Here is a 21387-nt window from a genome sequence, read left to right as displayed (position 1 = left end):
AAGCCTAACAATTTACTCAACCACTTTTGTTGAGCTCCAACTTTCAGGTCCAAAAGGTATCATAAATTGTGGTGATCAATCTTAATCACAAATGACTAGCCCAAGAGGTATGACCTCCACTTATGGATTGTTGACACTAAAGCATAAAGTTTCTTTTCATATGTTGATAAGAATAGGGTCTTGCCTTTTAAGAGCCTGGCTGAAAAAAGAAATTGGCATACCCTGTTGCATTAGGATAACCCCACCCATTTGCTAGAAGCAGCGCATTCAATAATAAAAGGCCTATAGAATTCAACCAGGACTAATAGTGAAGGGTTGGTGAGTGCTTTGTTTGACTTTCCAAAGGCTCATTTAGTGGCTTCACTCCAATGAAAATTATCTTTCTTTAAGAGAGAAGTGAGAGCAATAGCTATGTCCTCATAATTTTTTATAAATATTTTGTAATGACCTGTGAGACCTAGGAAACCCTTTAGGGCCTTTAACATCTTGGGTCATGGCCAATCTACCATGGGTTTAACTTCTCTAAACCAACTCAAACTCCTTGGGATCAAGTGACCTAAGTATCCAATTTCCTAACACCCAAATCAGCACTTAGACAACTTAAAAAATAATTGATGTTTTTTTAGGATATATAGAGTCAGCTCCAAGTGCTTAAGGTGTTCTTCTTCACTCCGATTGTACACCAATATATAATATAAAAATAAAAAATAAAACTCCTCAGGTTGGGTCTAAACACTTCATTCATCAAGCTCTGGAAGGTAGATGGTGCGTTTGTTAACCTAAAGTGCATGACTAGAAATTCATAGTGTCTTTCATGGGTATGAAAGACTGTTTTATGCACATCTTCTTGTTTGACCCAAATCTGGTGGTATCTGGATCTGAGGTCCAACTTAGAAAACACCCTTGATCCAATCAACTCATCCAACAACTCTTTCACCACTTGTTTGGAAACTTAGTCATTTGTAGTGACTTAGTTGAGGCCCTATAATCCATCCACATCCTCCATGTCCATCTGCTTTTCTGACCATGAGTATGAGAAAGGAATAGGGGGCTTTAGCTGAGCTGTATCATCCCTCAGTTCAGTAGCTCCTAGATAATCTTTTTGGTCTTATCCTTTTGGAAGAAGGGGTGTCTATACAGCCTCACAAACATTGATTTGGCCCTTGACAGCCTCACAAACACTAATTTGGCCCTTGACAGTAAGTTAATGACGTGGTCATGAGATCAATAAGGTGGAAAGCCTTTTGATTCCATGGAGACATTAGCATAATACCCCAATTCAAATAAATGAAGATACAAAATGAATGAGGAAATGTTTCTCTAAGTTTCTAGAGAGTTTTTGAGTGAAAAAAATTTATGGGTGAGGTCTTCTATTTATACACAATAATAAAGTCATAAGATCACTTGTTAAAAATTTCAACTTTTCAATTGACAAAGAACACATTTAAAAGTTTTTATTTGAGCAAGAACCTTCATGAAAAAACACAAGGCTAATCCACCGAGCCAACACGTCGGTCTCTACATAACATTAGCCACATATTAATGATAAATATGGTTAAAAATCAACCTAACTCTAAAACCAACGCAATCTACATATGGAGTGGCACTATAATATAGATGCATTTTGCCTTTTTTTTTTTCCGACAATCATTAGTCATTTTAAATTTGAAAAGTATTATATATTCATTGTCATTTTTGCAATCATCCTCTCACGTAGCAATAAATCATTGGAAAACCATGTAATATTATTCATTATAACTTACCATTGAATCCTTTGATATTACTACATAAGGGAATAGTAAAAGGCCCATGGTTATCCAAAAGATGATCGTTGAAAAACTATTTATTATTCATTATAATTTATTTGATATTATATAAGAGAATAGTAAAATAAGGATGGCGATTAAGGCCTCGTTTGAAAGCACAACTTAGCAGAATGCACTTTATTTTTAAATTACTTTGAACATTCAAACGCATGATTCATCCTCTTCTGAGTGCAGTTCAAATGTAAGATTATTGATTGGGCCCCACACCTGATAAAGTTCAGATTTTAGATTATTGCTAGACCCCACCTTACAAACCCAAGTAAACCTTCTTTGGCAACAAGAGCAGCTTCTGTTATTTGCCTTTAATTTTTTTTTTCTTTTCGTAGGTTTGGTGCATCGAAAGTGGGACAAAGGTGTCATATGAACAATATTATTTAATGGTGGGACCCAATTATTTTACAACTTTCAATAAATATATCTAAACTTATCTTAACATCCATACATACTTTAAACTCATCTTAAGTAGATCCTACAAAATTCACTCAATCATCTCAATTCATTACTATTCATAAAAAAATCAGCTCAAGTCAACATCCAAACGCAGCCTAAAAAGATAGCGAATAGAATATTTCTTTTAAATTCATATGAATTTTGCAAGCACATGATACCATTTGAGAAAATTGTCTTCAAGAATCAGAGTCATCATTGGTTGGTTCTTAATGACCGGCAATGAAACATAGCATCAGTGAATTTTAGTAGACATTGAAGCCATGTTTGGAGGCAACTAATAGAATTGCAAAATCATGACTAACTATCTATATATAATTATAAGTATAAACAAATATTATAGTGAATTGCCTTGAGACTAGTTCCAGTTGAGATTTTGAAATGTGTCTTATAACATGGCACAAGGGATACGTGTCTCAAGCCTAATGAGTTCAATTCGAATTGGAACTGAATTCAAGCCAAATCCAATCAAAACTATTCACATAATCACACAAATTAACTCACAAAAACACACTCATGCATGCACTCTCTCAACTCATGAAATTCCAAACAGAAAGGGAATGAAGTGGGGTTCCCTTCCACCCAACAATTAGACATTTCCCATTCTTATCCAATGTGCAATAATTTCTACAAGAAAACCGTTCAGCAACCAAACTAGCTTGGTTTAGGGATGATTGACTTAACCCAATTTCTAGCATTCTAAACCTTGCAAAGAATGCCCTCCACACATCTATCGTAACACTTCTGTTTTTCCTTCCTCTACCCTCCTCTGCTACAAGGTTTCTAATATGACCACCCATGATTGTTTCCATCTTCATCCTCTCCTCCTCATGCTTTTCCATGCAAGTCTCTAGGCTATCGAAGTATGCACAACAAAAGAACAGAGATTCAATGAATCGATTCACAAACGAGGGTGAATTATGGTTTGCTTCCACTTCAAAGACAATCATAATGGAGGGATTCAGGTTTGTGATAACTCTCATGAAGTTTTCCAACCAACTAGGTCTAGAGATCATCGTTCTCAGTGCTAATGAAGCAAAAATGATCATGATTTCATCATCTTCAATTTCAAAGAAATCTTCCTTGATATCTTTCACATCCGATAATATTATTGACTTAAACGAAAAGGGCAGGTTCATGGATTCGGTAACACTCCCTAACCTCTTGCCTGTCTCCTCTATCCTCTCATTTCTAGTTGATCCGACAGTCATTATCTTAAGAAGCTCGATGGGAAAATCCTTTATGTCTGCAAGATCCAGCATCAGAAGTGTCCACTGGACTCCAGACTTGATTCCGATATCAATCAAATAAACCTTACGCTCCGATGCAACACTTTCGCTTATGGCTTAGATTCCTGCAAATAGGGTTATTTTCACAAAAGGAAGTTGACTGTAAAAGGCAAGCAATGAAGGGTTACTGTCCAACTCTTCATCAATTTCGTCATTTTGCTTGAATTCGCCCTTCGCTGTCTTGACTGATCTTCCTGATTCTTTTGCAATCCTCTCTCGAAGTGCCAAAGCAAAATGAAAAACCACTCTCTGGACCGAATTACATCTGGCAGATGAAATCCATTTGCAATGTAATAGCAATCTTCTTGCACGATCATGTTGTTGGTAGCCTACCTTTTCAGCTTTAGATAGAAGAAGCTGGACAAGTTCCACATCTCTTTTCTCATCCTCAGACAAATCCGAGGGAGCAAAAGGATGCATGGGCATGCAGTGATAATCATCATGCATCTGGGTAGTAGAGAGTTGTACGTACCTTGCTCCAACCACCCTTACGATTTCTTCTGTTGATAATTTGCGGCTAACACCACAAGTTTCAGCGTTTATGTTGCGTAATGTCCCACTTCCATCATTTCTCAGAAAATGTAACAGAGGCAAATGTGGAATTTTCTTGTCGTGATCAAGAATTCCAAGATCTCTGGTGATCTAGATGCATGCAAGCTCTGAACTTTCCAGGATTTGTGGTGCTAATGGGAAAACATGGTTGAAATGATATTCATCTAGAGCCAGATTATTTGAATGGGCAGTTTGTTGGTGGTGGTGGTGGTGGCCGTACTGTAGTCGATCTGTCAAAAAAGGAGCTCCTTTCTACCCTCTGTCCCCTCCATGAAAATTATACTTAATACAAAAAGGATTAGGATCTACATTTAACTCAAGAGGGTGATCTTGTTTCTCTTTGAATAGTGTTTCCTCTTTCTCTAGGTCTTCAAAAGACCCATAATTTCCTTGAAATCCATCAAAATCAAATGGTTTGAAAGAGAACAAAGTATAATTAGCCATACTGTAGCATGCAGGAAGTTAGCTAGCTAGAAACTAATTAAGAAGCAAATTTTCATTCAAAGTGAGAAAATACGACTTATGTATATGAATATCGATTCCAATACATGATGGAAACAATGATGTTGATGTCTTGATATCTCCATCAAAACCAGCTGCCAAGAAATGCCAAGGATTTGATTAATTAAAACGTATGATTATGTCTTCGTCTCCTAAAACAAGGGAAAGCATCCAAACGGAAGAATGCTACAAACAATTGAGTATATATGTCTATGTTTACGAAGACATATATTGAGTACAGCTTGCAGAAAGTCTAGACAAAGTTTATTGTCTAATGGGTCAATAATACCATAAACTAGAATGACAAGTGCCAAAAAAAAAAAAAAAAAAATCTCAAACTACTAGTATTGCAAATATATTATACATTATTAATTATATTCACGCGAAGTTTGTCTTCTCAAATAATGATTTTTGCAAACTCCAAATATATAAACCTTGCATTGACCATTTGTAGAAAAGTGGACCCAATATGAAAAAACATAAAAACAAATCACTTTTTCTAGTGGCTGGATCTATTTTTATACAAAAGTTCTACACGAGACTTGCACACGTAAAGCTTGTACCTAGCAATATTACTCATTCTTTTTATGTTTTGAAATTTAAAAATTTTGAATTATTTTTTATTTGAAAGTTTAGAAAAATTATAATGATTAGTTTGAAAAGGTTATAATGATTAGTTTAAAAGTATTTGTCTTTAAATGATGTTTAGAAATGAAATGAGATGGGGTTAAATAGAAATTGTTTCCAATTAAACCTCACCTAAGCTTCCAAATTATAGTTGTTTGCAATTTTCAAGTTCCCATTATGAAACAGATTAGTAGGAAGTCTGCTTGTTAACTTTTTATCAATAACTATGATCGATCAGGGCCAGCGGCCCATGAAATGCCAAGAACAAGAAGCATATGATTATTATGGAAAAATCTAGTTATAAGCACAACTGCGTACTAATATGTACACCAATCTAATATGATTGGTCAAAAAGTAGATTTTATTGAAAATAGTACTAATTTAAATTTTGAATATAAAATAATCAGTATTAGTATACAGATTAGTATGCAACTTTATTTGTATGTAGCAAAAGTCATTTGATTATATATATAATGTCTCTCACGAGGTAACAAAAACGGTTTCATTACTTATGAGAAAGAAAAGGATTCAACCAGATCAAGAAATCGAAGTTGAATGCATGCACAATGCAAAACATTAGCACAATTTTTATAATAAAAAAATCAACTAATAATAAAAATGATTTTTAGAAAATGAAATGAGAATAACAAAAGTAGAAGACAGAGTGCGGAGGAATGCCAAGAAGGAGGAAGCAAATGTACATGGTTGTTGTGTGGTAAACTGCAGACATGGTAGTCTTTGCGACGATTGCAAATGTCTGACAACAATGAGCAACACCTGATAACAATGACAAGACTCAGCCAGAGAAAACAGATGGAAGAATGCTGAGAAAGACGAAGCAGACGGGGCTGCTAATGTGGCAGATTGCAAACATAGTAGTCGTTGCAACAATTACAAATGTCTTACGGCAGTGAGTAACACCTCAATAACAGTGATAGGGCTCAACCAAAGAAGACAGAAGCAGAAGAAGAATGTTAAGAAGGATACAAATTATTAATACTTAAAATGTGAGAGTAGTGGATCTAACATGGCAAGCCGGTGACATGGCAATCTGCTAACTTGGCTACCAGCATGACAACCACCATGGCACAATGGCGTGGCTCTAATATCATGTTAGAATTGTATTCTATTCATCATTGTACATCTTTCATTGTAGCCTAATGTGGCCTTTATATAAGAGACTAAGGCAATACAAGAGCCTCACTCAAACATTGTGGGACACACACTCATACACACAATTAATCACACACTCATATAAACATTATATACTAACAATTAGAATTTTTTTTAAAAAAAAAAAAACCTTTAAAAGAATAAGGCCCAGTTTGGATGTAAGACTCAACTGAGATCAATACAATCCAGTCTAATTTTAAGTTGAGAGTAGCTTTCAAACACTCAACTCTCAAATTACTAAACTCATCTCAACCCAAAACCTATTTATACGTGGAACCCACAACCTTTTTCAACTTAATATCTTTTTATATGTAGGTAGGATTGGTAACCTTTTTCAATTCTTTATAAATATCTCTTATCTTATCTTAACATTTAAACACATCTAAATTTATTTTAGGTGGGTCCTACAAAATTCATTCTATGCTTTTAAATCACTACTAGTTATAAATAACTCAACTTATCTCAACTCAGTTTAACATCTAAATACAACGTAATAATTTTTATAATAGTGGAGATAAAAGGGTTCTACGTCAAAAATTTATTGAGTTAGAGTGTGTCAAAATAGATACTTTCAAACTTTTTAGAAGATTTTTCTTAAAAACAAAACCAAACATCACATACCAAAGCATCTAAGTATTTTTAACAAAGAACATAGCTAGTAGCTAGTTGTACTTGACAGTTCCCCCTTATTATGTCACCTTCATAAAATCAAAGTACGGAAGAATTAATCCAACGTCTCTTTGCATGCATGTCGCCATTTCTATTTATCGAAAGGGCCGATGACTGATCATGATGAAACATCCAGTCCACACATTATTTAGTTTGCCAGTGTGTGCTTGTCTCCATCAGTTGGCCAATACCTAGGAACATGGAAATGGTTGGTTTTCTTCCATACTGGCCCTCAACATGATTATGGGAATAATGAAAGGATTATTACTTCTTATTATCTATTTTTTTAAAATTTTTTATTTAACTTCATAGTTAGCAAAGTGGCTATTATTAAAATTATAGATATTTTTAGTTTTTTTAATGATTAAAAATGTTAAAAAAATACTTAAAAATTAATAAAAAATAAAAAACTTTAAATACACTATAAATGATAAATAGATAATAAGAGAATAATAACCATATCACTACCCTTTGGGAAAACTGCCCTCCTCAGTTGAAAACCATATAAATTAAAAGAGGGACCAATATAAATAATTAAATAAAAATGTTCTATTTAGTCAGTTCTTTGTCACCCAATTTTTCTTATGGTTCAAAGAAAACTAATAGGTTGTCTTCTTAAGTATATAATAAGGCACTAGATTGTAGTTTTCTTTGACAGGAATGCTTGTATAAATCATGTCTAAGTTCATGCTACTACAAGAAAAACAGTTGTTTGCATCGCTTAGAATCGTCACAAAAAGCATTTTAAGTGTTGCAATTGTGTTTTTGCATCGCTTGAAAATCGACGCAAGATGGTCGGTAATATCAAGTGTCAAAAAGTTTATCGCATTGAAATGAAATATCAATGCAAAAAATTAATTCCATTGTGACAATATTTGTCAACGTTAAAGGAGGACAACTTCGACGCAAAAGACACTCCAAATGGTAGGAAAACACCCTATTAGCAATTAGAGTCTAGTGTCTCAAAAACAAAATAGTGTCGCAAAAAGCCATCACAAAAGGTAGTGCTAAGATCTTAGATTAAGTTCCATCGTGCTAATAAATAAGAGTGGTGCTATTTAAAAGCCTTTATATACACACAAATGATCATCAGCCATATAGTATGATGTGATTTGTAATATTTAAATTTTAAAATTTATTTTTCAAATCAAATTATGTCACTTGGATGTTATGTGATTTAAAAACCTTCAAATAGAATTATTCAATAAGTAAATCTAGTTTAGTTGACATGTTTAATATAAATTTACCTATATGTTTTAATTTGATTAAATTAATACAATTTCATAACTAATACTTCTAGCAAGATTATCCTATTGAGTTTTTCTACATACAAGCAAATTTGCATACTAATCTGCGTATCAATATTAATTAATTCATATTCAAAATTAAAATTAGCATTATTTTCAATAAAATCTATTTTTTGACCAATTACATTAGATTTGTACACATATTAATATACAGTTGTGCTTGCAACTAGATTTTTACTATCCTATTTAGGGGGCAAGGTCTCCTATTTCCCCAAGTGCCGCCCTTTTATCATGCAAAGTCCAGATCGTGGCACACACAAATAGCATGGATTGCGGACAGTCTACGGATAATCTCTAAGCATATTTTTCTACCATTTAGGCCATTTGGATGTTGAATTGAATTGAAATGAATTAATTATTTATAAATAGTAGTGAGTTAAGATGATAGAGTAAATTTTATGGGGCCCACCTAGGAGGAATTTAGATGTGTTTAGATATTAAGATGAGTTTAGATGTATGGGAAGTCGAAAAAAATTGTGAGTCCTGCATGTAAAGAGGTGTTGAGTTAAAAAGATTGTGGATCTCATATGTAAAGAGGTTTTGAGTTGAGATGAGTTTAATAATTTGATAATTGAGTAAGGCTGAAAACTAAAGGTCTCGGTGCGCTTTTAGTATAAAACTGAAACCACACTAATTTGTTGAAAATCCCAACATCTCAACCAAAACCAGCCGATGAAGGGGAAGAAAACCATTGACATCAGTCTTGGTTTTCTTCTAGTCGGTGCAATGAGAGAGAGAGGAATGAGGGAGAGAAAAAGAGAGATTCAGTGATTCACATTTCACAAATTGATTCACAAGATTGATTCACAAACAATGAGTTGTAAGTACTTAACTAGAAGGGCAGGGTTATTTCTCTGCTAGGGTTTTCTTGGTGCGATCGTTCATATGACTGCCATCGAGGATCCTTCTGGCTCCTTGGCATCGACAAGCAGGTCTCGCTCTTTTACTGATCTTGTCTCTTAATTTCCTCAGGCCATCCCTAAGGTGATTGCTCCTTTCAGGCAGCTAAAAGTTCTAGAGGGAGAAGTTTTTGTTCAATTCTCAAAGAAAGAAGTTGAAAGGTCTGCAGTGTCTTTTTGGTATGCAGTTGTGTTGAAATTTTTGCGACAAAGGCCATCGCTGGACAAGATCAGAGGTTTCATTCATGGGAGCTGGGGATTAGGATCTCGCCTGTGGTGTTGGTGATGTTAAGGCCCTAGAACGTGTTCATTCGGTTCTCGAATGAGGATGATTTTCTAAAGACTATGACTAGAGAGAGCTGCAACATCGATGGTGTGAGTTACTGAATATTTCAGTGGTCTAAGGATTTTACAGAGGAGTTCAAACCAATTATGGCCCCAGTTTGGATTACACTTCCTAGTCTTCCACTGAATTTCTATAACAAAGCCTTTCTAAAATTATCATGGCTCTTATCACTACATATTTGTAAAGGGATAATGCCACGCGATGTGCAACAAGGATAGATGGTGCGCAGGTTTGCGTCTAGATGAATATCTCTGTTTATCTAGTCTAGTCCTCTTGGATTGGTACACTAAAAAATCGTATGAGTATTTGTCAACAGGTGGTTTATGAAACTTTGCCTACATTTGTATGCGCTGCAAAGTGCAAGGTCATAATCAAGGTACTTGTAAACAGCATGCAAAAAGAGTTTAGAAAAAGAAAGAAATGGCAGGTCGGGACGTGCTTGGGCTTTAAAAAAACCTAAGGTTCAGGCTAATAATGACATTGTTCAAGGGATTTCTAAGGGAGGGGAATTGGAGGACTTGCATACTAATGAAAATCCTAAGCCTGATGAGGGAGTTGGCAAAGAACTCTTAGTTGGTGAGGGAGGTTTAGAAGTCAAGCCAAGCTTTGTTTTGGTGTTTGAGAACGTGCATGATATGCATGATCTCCAGGAGAATATGCTTTTGATCACGTGCAAGGGGAGTGGTTTCGTGCATGGGGAATCTAGTCGGGCCCAAGATGAAGGGGCTCTAATTGTTGACAATTTTGTTAGTGGGTTTGTGGAACCAAGTGTTGTAGAGTTTGTGTTAGTAATGCTTCGTTTGTGGGAAATGAGTCGGGGGTTTTGTCTGGTCATGAGCAGGAGTTACAAGTAGTTGTTTTTTTTAGGAGGGAGATCAAGCTAGCTCAGCTGAGGATGAAGGTGAGCTTCCTAATTTAAGGAAGGAGAGGGATGAATTTTTTGATTTAGAACTAGTCAAGAAGGATGTGGTTCCAGGCAGAGTGTTATGCAATTCATCCAGGGCTCCTAGTAGGCCTTCTCGGCTAAATTTATGATTGCTAAAATTATGTTTTGGAACGTTCAAGGCCTTGGGACCTCAAGGAGTAGACTTAGATCATTGCTAAGAAAACATAAACCAAAAATATTGATTATGGCAGAGCATTTTAGAAATGAAAGTAAGCTTTTACATTGGCAACACATTTTACGATTTGATAAGTGTTTTTTGAATGGTATTAAAAAGGGAAAGTTGTGGATTTTCTGGGAAAAAGTAGTGAATGTTAGTGTTCTCGATTTCTCTAATCAACAGATTTTATTGTCAATTGATTCTTCATCGGTGGTTACAGCTATTTACGAAAAGTGTTTATACTTGGAACGACGGTGTCTATGGTATGAGATTTTATCTTTCAGTGCTCTTCAATTACCGTGGATAATTCTTGGAGATTTGAATATTATTCTTGATGATAGCAAGAGAAGGGGAGGCAATCCAAGTTTGCATTGTGCAATGGAGGATTTCTGCACTTTTATTGATGCTAGAGGTTTTATTAATCTTTCTTTTAGTGGCAATAAGTTCTCTTGGTGTAATGGGCAAGGGGTTTGGCGCGTAGTTGGACTCGATTGGATAGTTGGACTCGATGAGGTATGGCCTAGGCTCCTTCAAGTTCCAACAAATGTGGACATCTCATGAGGATTTTTGGAGGTGTGTATCTAAGTTTTGGCAGGAGGTTACTAGTGGTTCGGGTCTTTATGAAGCTTGCCTTTAAATTAAAAAGACTCAAAGTGGTTCTTAGGAACTGGAATAAGGAGATTTTTCGGTGGATTAAGGAGCATATTAAAAGATTGGAAGCAAGAAAGGAAGGTGATACACGACTTCAAGAAGGATTTTCGGAGGAGGTTGAGAATGAGATTTTGGCCTTTAAGCTAGAGCTTTCTGCTTGGTTAAAAAGGGAGGAGACCAGTATTGCTCAACAAGTCAAGCAATCTTGGGCCAATCATGGTGAGATTAATTCTTCTTCTTCTTCTTTTCTTTTCTTTTTTTTTTTCCAGCTTTGTAGGTTTGGAAGCATAAGGCTATAATTGATATGCACTGGAGTGATAGTCGAGTTCTTTCTTCTTTGGAAGCTATACATGATGAGGCTGTTGTTTATTTTGATTCTTTCCTCCAATCAATCTTGGAATTGATGGCTTTACTACTTGGGCTTTGAAAATGGAAGGAGCTGGGTTGTTATAATGTAATTGTTGAGATGGACTCCATGCTAGTGCTTACCCGGTTGAGAGAGGGTAGGTGTAGTTTATGCTAGTGTCCAATACATGGTTTTAACATTCGATTTCAACATGTCTTCAGGGAAGCTAATGTTGCTACAGACTGTTTGGCTCATTTGGTAGAAATTGGCTGCAATAATGTTTGGTTTTCGGTTGAATATATTCCTTTCCTGTTTAAAGGTATTCTTAGAATTGACCGACTTGGCTTGCCTTACTTAAGAAAGACTTGACGTCTCTTAAATGTTTGAAGTGGCCTTTGATTTTATTAAGTTCTACTTACAATGGAGGAGTTTTTTTTTTTTTTTTTTTTTTTGGTTTAGGTGCAGGGTATGTTTCCTTGGTACATAGTGGTTCAATTCTTTTGGAATAATTCGGTTGCAGCATGGTTTGTATAAGGTATTCCTCCGCCAAAAGTAGAGCCTTTTAATAATAATGGGGGATCTTCTCCTCCTTTCATTTAAAAAAAAAAAAATTGATTCACAACAAAAAACTAGAAAATCTTACAACAAATATCACAATTGATTCACAACAAAATAATAGGCACATAGAATCTGTCAATCTGAGAGAGAAAGAGAGAGAAAGGGAGAGAGAACGGCACCGTTTGTCGGAACTGGGAATAGTGGAGATGAATGGCTGGAGGTTGGGCTCGCTGCCGCAGGAGATTGGACTTGGAGGGCTCAAGAAGATACGTCATTGCCGTCACAGAGAGAGAGAGAGAGAGAGAGAGAGAGAGAGAGAGAGAGATGAAGAAGAAGAAGAGAAGACAGGGGGTGGGAGGAAGGAGTCGAAGGATTAAACGTAAAATAAAACGACGCCATTTAGTGTATTAAACCAAATGGTGTCGTTTTAGACTTAAGTTTAATTTTTTTTTTTCACATGGTTTCTAGAAAACGACGTTGTGTCGTTTCACTTAAGTAAAATGACATTGTTTTACTTAAATATATATATATATATATAATATATATATAATTATATTGGTCGGTTCATTGGTTTGAACCTGTTCAAACAAGGGACTGAACCAAATCGGTGTCAATTCCTTCAAATACAAACCGCATCTCGACTAGTTTTCCATTGGGTCTGGCCAATTCCTAACTCCAGCGGTCGATTGTAGTCAATCCCAATCCACTTTATGGCTTCTTGTACAGCCATAGAATTGAGTGTTTGGATATTAGATTCAATTTAAAATTAGTTGATCTCAATTCAAGTTCCAAACGGGGCCTTATACTTGTTTCTTGGAGTAGGACACATTGCTGAATTTTTTTGGTTTGAGTTTTTCATTTATAAAAATAGGGATAGTTATAAAACATTATCTAAATTTTTATATTTTTGCAATTAGAAGCCCAAACTTTTAATTTTTTCAAAATTGATGCATGATTATTTTAAAAAGCAAAAAAAAAAAAAAAAAAAAAAAAAAAAAAAAAAAAAACTCAGAAGTAGGTATCTCGGTTAATCTTTAATTGGTTGACATGTAAATTAGTATGCCAAGTGTCAATATTTCTACTGTTAATTTCTAACGAGTTGAAAACTGATGTCTCAATTTGCAAAATCGTAAAACCTCAAATACTAATTTTGTAATTAAACCGAAAAAATATCATAAGCCATACTCAATTGTGTGATTGTTGATTTTATATATATAACAGAAGCCATAAGCTAGATAAGATATATATATATATATGAGTTAAATTATGTCTTATTAGTAATCTTGTACATTTTATCTGAATGAGGACATTCACCCATGTCATTTAAATAATAAGATTCGATTTCGATTCGTAATATTAAAATTTTAAAATTTATCTTTCAAATCAAATTATCATATATGTCAATAAGTACTTTAGTAAGTGTGCTCTACACACCGGCTTGATAATAGAAATTTTCATAAATTTTACTGCATAAGTTTCACAATTTAATGTGTTAACAATCAAGATTAAAATGATCAAAAAGTAGTTTCACATTATCACTTTCAGGGAAATGATTAATCTCTCAACAGATCAACTTCCATATGGAAAGTGAGTGAATTGGACTTCCCTTCCACCCAACAATTAAGCATTTCCCCTTCTCATCTATGGTGCAAAAGCTCCTGCAAGAAAACTTCTTGACAGCCAAACTAGCTTGCCTAAAGGATAGCTTACTCATCCCAATTTCCACCATTCTAAACCTACTGAAGAATGCCCTCCACACATCCAACATAACGCTTCGAATAGTCCTTTCTCTTGTTGCTTCTGCGACCATGTTTCTAATTGATTCACCAAAAATCGCTTCCATTCTAATCCTATCCTCACTATACTATTTCAAACAACCCTCAAAGCTATCATTATGCGCTAAAACGGAACAATACTGCATCAATGAAGCGATCCACAAAAGAGGGGAAATTGTAGATTGCTTCGATTTGATCAATGACAACCATTATGCATGGATACAAATTTCTAAACACTTTCATCAGGTTTTCCAAGGAACAAGGCATTGAGATCATTGTCTTCAGGATATGGAGCATAAACTATGACGGCTTTGTCATATTCAGTTTCGAACATTTCTTTCCTAGCTTCTTGTTGAGAATTTAGACCTCTCAAATTCACCCCCTAAGATTTACCTTTGCAAGAATATCAAGAAAAATAGAAAAATAATAACAACACAAGATTTTATGTGAAAAGCTACCAAAACAGGAGAAAAATTACCAGACCCAGAAACAAAAATCTACTATGTGAAAAATTTTTACAATCACATAATATCTGTCCTTACCCCTAAACACACCCACAAAGCTTCCCTTTTAGCAAAACTTTAACTTTATACCTCTTCCCATTTTACAAAAATAGACAATAGAAGAATTTAACTAGAGTCAAAAGTTACTAGCAAAGCATTTGACTGGTGCACTTTACCAAAGCTAAACCCTCTTTTATAGACCTTGACCTTTACTCATCTTTCATCTCCCACCCATGTGGGACTAATCAAAAGGAGCAAAAAATCAAACAATCTCCACTTTGTGACTTTGGCTGGTTTAGACTAGCCAAGCTCTACTTCAATAAAGATCTTCATAACTTTCACTATTATGCTCTACCATAAAAGCATATCCACTCAGAATAAACTAATTCCAAATATTTTACTTAGGCCCATGTTAAAAACAATCCTGCTAAAAATTATGGTACAACTTCCACTTTTAACTTTTGTGAAAATTCATTAGACATTGACATAAATTTTTACCACACACCCTGCATCAATGCCAAACCAATATCTGTATGCAAACTAGTGAACCTTCTAACATGAATACACCATCTATCATGTCAACTTTAGAAATTAGCAGCATACGATAAGGATATACATGTCCTTTTTTCTATGAAGAGAGACACAACGTTAGCATCAATACCAGTATCTTCATTCATTGACTTGGAGCTGGTTGTCAAACTTACTCCTTATACTAGCTATTTCACCAATAGCTAGTATCACTGCTGACTTCAAGGGTTGATTTGCCCTTCAACGCCTTATGTAATCCAATTTCTCCACCTCATTCCTAATATCTCCATAATGAATTTTTACCATAAAAATGAATAGTACCTCATTAAGTAAGTTTCCAAGAAAGATTAGAGGGTCACAATGGTCTCGCTTAAATTCCAATCTCCTAAACAGAACCTCATTAGACAGTACGTGTCTACACTACCACATCAAAGCTCCACCCTTTCCAAAAGAACCTAACTCTGATACCACTTGTTGAAAATTTAGACCTCCTAAATTCACCCCCTAAGATCTATCATTTGCAGAAATATCAAGAAAAATAGAGAAATAATAATAACACAAGATTTTACGTGAAAAACTTTCAAAATATGAAAAAAATTACCAGACTCAGATAAGAAAATTTACTATATAAAAAATTGTTATAATTACACAATTTCTCTTATTACCCTAAATACACCCACAAAGCTTTCCTACTAACAAAACTTTAACTTCACACATCTTCCCATATTACAAAAATAGACAACAGAGGAATTTAACTAGAGTCAAAAGTTACTAACAAAGCATTTGACTGGTGCACTTTATCAAAGAGGCTAAACCCCATTTTATGGGCATTGGCCTTTACTCCTCCTACATTTCTCACCCATGTGGGACTAACTAAAAAGAGCAAAAAACCCAACAGGCCTTTCATGTCTGATAACATAACTGATTTGAATGAAAATATCAACTTCAAGGACTCGGCAAAATCAGCTAACCTCTTGCCTATCTCCTCATGTCTGTAAATCCAACAGCAATTATCTTTAAACAAAATAATTCCATGCTTAGTACTAAGTGCGTCTAAAGCGTCTATGCATCACGCGCTTGTATGCGTGTAGTCATTGCTTCGCACGTGATGACATTACTATTCTATTGTGTGTCTGTTTTTATATTCTATTTTATATATTGTAAAATTTATTCACATATAAATCACTAAAAATTTATTTATCTTTTCAATATGGACAGTCAAATTAGAGAAAATATTTAAAATAACCCAATATTTGAAATAATTTAACAGTAACCGGCCATGAAAGCAACTTAATTATTCAATAGATAATATTCTTTCCGTGGAGATCCAGCAACTATGTGTATATATGACGTTGATCTTTTGATGCATCACAGCCGGTGGCCATGAAATGCCAGGACATGATGAGAAAAAGACGCAGGGAATTCATTGTCTGGCACAACAATGCTAGAGACCATCAGATATTTGATGATGTTTCAAACGTCTGTCAGGGAACCGAATAAAATAAGAATGCTACAGATCACTAGCTAGCTGCCACCTGTTCATGAAAAATACTCGCATGATGTTTCACACAATTACTTCAGCCTGTCGGACGTACAGTAATTCATAAAAAGTTCATAAAAATGCATAACAAAACAAGCATGAAAGGCAAACTTCTGTAAATGGGTACTAATCAGTATTACGACATGCTTAACAAAATGGAAAGATTTTCATTTTGTACCAAGTAACTATGTGTTTTCCAATTGCACCACCTTAAACTACCAAAATAAGAAATTTAATTAGGTCCCAAATTATATATATATATATATATATATATATATATATCACTTTTGTGTAAATTTTTATATAGAGTTAGGTCTTATTTCGTTATATATATAAGATGAAATGTAAAATTTGTAAATAATAGTGATATAATTTGTGAGTAGTAGTTAAATATTTTGAATTAAGATTTTTATAGGTTTTGGAAATAGAAAAAGAAAAAATTGAATAAAAAATTATAAAATTAAAAGAGTGTTAAAATATTTATTTTGTTTTGAAATTTAAAAAAAATTAAATTATTTTTGTGTTTTATTTGAAAATTTGGAAGAATTTTAATGATTAATGATTAGATAAAAAAAATAAAAATTTTAAAATTGAAAATGGCAGTTTTACGGCTCCCAATTCTAGTTCCCAACAATGAGTCATAAGAGTAATTCCCCTTCTTCTTTTTTCATTTTTTTCGTGCATTTTTTAATCCTCCTAAACATTTAAAAAATATTTCCTTAATCATTACGTAAAAATAAAAAATAAGACCCATTGTCAGTGACTTTAGTATTTTCTAATTGAAAAATATTTGTATTTATATAGTATTTAAATACTAAGATGAGATAAGATAGTTTTTAAGGCTTCTAAAACCAAACCAAATCTTGTGATTTATACTACACAATTACTATCCTTTCATCACACTATGCTAGCGTCGTATTATTCATTAACTATTAAATCATCTATTATTATTTAAATTAGTAAATTCAAGCATTGATAGATAATATATTCTCTTTGTTAAGATATAAAATAAAATCTATCCCTTCCTATTAGTTGGAACGAGTAGTGATTTCACATAATACCAAAGTAAAAATTCTGAATTTGAATCTTGACTCTACACTCTATTTATTTAATTAAACATTCCACATGTTGAATCTATTCATTGCAAAAGAGTCTGGCACATACATTAGAATGATTGTTAAGATATAAAATAACATCTATCTATCTCTTTCCATTAGTTTAAGTTTTTGGGACAAATAATGTATTAATGCCTAAAAAGGTCACAAGCATCTAGAAGGAGAGAATGATCCATTGCCAATCTCGTTGGGGTGGTTTTGGGCCCCCAGCTAGTCCAATGTTGCTATACAGTATCGGTGCGTACATGTACATTTATAGAAGTAAATAGTAAATAAATATAGAGAAAGTAAATTAAGAGAGATAAACATATAGATTTATGTGGTTCAGCAATGTGCCTACGTCCATGAGTTGTGGAGGGAAGAATCCACTATAATAAACTTGTTTTAGAGTCTCTCCTAGTCTCCCTTTACTTTATGTCACCTTACCCCTCTTTTATGTCTCTTTCCATCTTTTTCCTCTTGATACTTTAACACCACACCGGTGGCAAGGTACCTTGTCTTTTCTTCTTTGTCCTCTTGCCTTTTCTTCTTTGTCCTCTTTTTTGCTTTCTTCTTTTTTTCTCTAATGGTTACCTTTAGATAGACTTAGTCTTGAGAACCATTTTGAGCCTTGTAATATTTTACCCCCTAACATAGAATTGATTTCACATTTCCTCTAGTATTTTGAACTATTTTTCAGACAACAACTCTCCACTAAGGGGCCTCTATTTGAGCAAGAGATAAGGATTGCGGTCTTTTAATGTTTATTTTTAAATATTTAAAAAAAAAACAAATCAGATGGGATTTCCAATCTTTTACCCATCTTCAAAGGGAGAAGGAAAATAAAATAAAATATATTTATAGCTGAGCAAGCTGGATCATAAAAAAAAATTGGAAATCTGTACAGTTGTATTAATGTCGCGTAGTACAGCCATAATACAACACATGCCTGATGATCAGAACTTAATACAACATTGGCTGTCAAATTCAGATTAGATATTGAATAAACGAGAGTGATCATAAAATAAATAATAAGATCATCGAGAGTACTGTCAAATTCAGACTTTGTCTTCATCCCCAGTACTAGAATCTGGTGAGCTCCCCCTGATCCCCGCTCTCCTACATAGCAAAAGCATGCCAAGCCACATAAAACCCTTCACAATCTTGATCATCCCAATTGTTACAGTCAGGTAATAGAGCCCCCAAGCAACAAAGTCAGCCACCTCTGATCCCTTGAACTCGGCCACTGCCACCAGAGACTCGACCTCATTCCTCAACTTCCACCACCATAGGGTACCAAAGCTTGCCGCCATGGCCGCCATTTCAGCCCACCTTTCCTCGGTAGCAACCCCGAAAAAAGTGTCATCCACCACAGGCCTCACCACTACCCTAGACCAATGAAGCATCGTTTCATGCAATCCCAGGAAGAAAATTAATCTGCTCAACAAGCTTCTCTCCATACCAACAGTACTACTGGAGCAATCATTAATTCCTGCTGCAATGCTCCCTTCTATGCCCAAACCGATGCAGACTTGCAACGTGCATATAAAAGGCCATGCAATGTACAAACGGGGTCGTAAAACGGGCTTTAGAGACTCGCTTGTAATGGTAACCTTTCCTGTCAAGCTGTGGACAAGAGTGGTTGTGCTAATAATGGAAACAAGAAGATAGAGAACACTGGGGAGGAATGATGAGAGAAAAGAAGAAAGCTGTGAGGAAGGAAAAGAGTCAACTTCAAGGCTTAGGAGATAGTAGCGAGCATTAGAGAACCTGGATAGGAGGAGAAATGAGAGTGGGAGCAAAAGGTTGAGGAGGGTGATTGTAAGGATGTAGAAGGGTTGTCTTAAAGATAAGGCAGGAGGATTCAAGAGATGCTTAAACTTCTGATGTTGCCAATTCAGCCAAACCATGTTTGATCCCAAAAGCAGCAAATAGTTAAATCAAAACGCCTTCTTTGCTTGGCAGAAAATTAAGGAACATGCATGGAATTACATTGAGGTGGTCTATATATGCAAGTAAATCAGTGATAGAGTTCTCAGTCTGCAGAAAAAAGAATGTAGGTGTGGTTGTTGCCACGCCCTGAGTTGACGTTAAGACATGGTCATGTTCCACGCCTTTATGGATGTATCTAAATTTCCGAACCCAAAAACAAAAACAAAAAGATGTGCAATATTTATATATATTCATGGAATTATATTTTGCAAGCAAGTTGTGTGATTGGTGAGGCTTCCTAGGGATGTTGAATGAGCTCGTCTCGTCTTATTTGAGTTCTATTTTAGATTTATTCTAACATTTAAACACATAACTTTCAAATTACTAAACATCACTCAACTTAAAATCTCTTTATATATGAGATCCACAATATTTTTCAAATCAACGTTTCTTTATCACATGGGATCTTTTAACTTTTTTCAACTTCTTATAAATATATCGAAATTTATCTTAACATCCAAACACATCTAAAGTATTCATCTTAAGTGAGTCCCATAAAACTCACTCCACCATCTTAACTTACTACTATTTATAAAAAAAACTCAACTTAAGTCCCAAAAGGCATGGCATAAGGCACGCCTGTTTATGTAATTCCTTGAATCTAAAAATTTCTAGGTATCCTTATCGCCTACATGTATGTGCAAGAATAATAGATACATAATTTAAAAGTACTTTTTGTCAGAAGTACTGCATAAATTTAAATACCTTTATATCTAGTTATGGAAATCAACAACCCGATCGTACGTATATATTTAATTTAACAGTATTGCATATATAATATCCTTCCATTTTGATTTAGACTTCAGCTAGCAAGCAAGCTAGCCTATTATAAAACGTATCTAGTTGGCTTAAATTAGTGATCTGTCATTAATGATCAAGCATAAACAATTCCTCCAGGAAATTATGACATTAATTTAAAAGAGAACCTGAATGTAAAGGAATATTACACATCATCCCCATGTTTGAAATTATGACATTAATTTAAAGATAACCTGAATGTAAAGGAATATTGCACATCATCCCCATTTTCACTTCAATATATATATATATATATATATATTTATGCTGTATGCATGTATAGGCATCATCCATGCATGGAGTCAACCAATCTTTGGAGAAGTTTGGATGGAAGGCTATCGGCCCGGTTTTATCATGATGTGTGATTGTAATTCCTGAAAAGGGTTCCCTCCTATTGGTTAATTGAATATATTTTTTTTACTTTTTTGAATCATCTCAAACCCTACATACAATTATTCATCCAACACTCTTGAAAAGTTCTAAACTCCTCAATTTCTTTGTAATAAATAAAAAGTACTACTGATCTATTTAAAACTTATCGCTCATATGGCTGACCTCTTGACATGGCACACTTAAAAGAAAAAAAGATTTTTGCGATCAAAATTTTATAATTAAAATGACTATTTTCGACGAAAACATACTCGTTTTTCTTGCAGTGGCACCACTATGTAGTGCCATGTGGTTTATTAAAAACAAATAAATAAAAAATAAAAAAAAAAATATGTATTCAAACCAAAAGGACATCAGAAAATTATAAAAAAAAAAATGAAGATTAAAACATTAGGTTCTCTCTACCCATTTTGTGTTTGTGTTTTCAATTTTTTTCATGTGGCATCAAATATTGGCAATGTCACGTCAAAAGA

The 21387-nt window shown here is 34.4% G+C and overlaps 2 protein-coding genes across 2 annotated transcripts; both read right to left on the bottom strand.

The window, feature by feature from the left end:
• Positions 1-2803: 2803 nt before the first annotated feature.
• Positions 2804-4009, bottom strand: LOC122274400 (DELLA protein GAI1-like). The gene is made up of 2 exons (XM_043083442.1): positions 3691-4009; positions 2804-3519 (listed from the first exon to the last, which is right to left on the bottom strand). The coding sequence occupies exons 1-2, from the start codon at positions 4007-4009 to the stop codon at positions 2804-2806; spliced, it is 1035 nt and encodes a 344-aa protein (XP_042939376.1).
• Positions 4010-18640: 14631 nt separating this feature from the next.
• Positions 18641-19799, bottom strand: LOC122274199. Its single transcript, XM_043083206.1, has one exon. The coding sequence runs from the start codon at positions 19642-19644 to the stop codon at positions 18793-18795; it is 852 nt and encodes a 283-aa protein (XP_042939140.1). The 5' UTR covers positions 19645-19799; the 3' UTR covers positions 18641-18792.
• Positions 19800-21387: the final 1588 nt, after the last annotated feature.

The sequence above is a fragment of the Carya illinoinensis genome, chromosome 8, assembly GCF_018687715.1.
Source record: "Carya illinoinensis cultivar Pawnee chromosome 8, C.illinoinensisPawnee_v1, whole genome shotgun sequence".
Taxonomy (NCBI): Eukaryota; Viridiplantae; Streptophyta; class Magnoliopsida; order Fagales; family Juglandaceae; genus Carya; species Carya illinoinensis.
This window is presented reverse-complemented; position numbering and strand designations above follow the sequence as displayed.

What these genes read in the sequence shown, in the direction of transcription:
- LOC122274199 (XM_043083206.1), bottom strand. Translation starts at nt 19,644, where the DNA reads ATGGTTTGGCTGAATTGGCAACATCAGAAGTTTAAGCATCTCTTGAAT.
- LOC122274400 (XM_043083442.1), bottom strand. Translation starts at nt 4,009, where the DNA reads ATGCATGATGATTATCACTGCATGCCCATGCATCCTTTTGCTCCCTCG. An exon ending in AATTGATGAAGAGTTGGACA is followed by an intron (nt 3,520 to 3,690) that starts GTAACCCTTCAT and finishes TGGATCTTGCAG; the next exon opens with ACATAAAGGATTTTCCCATC.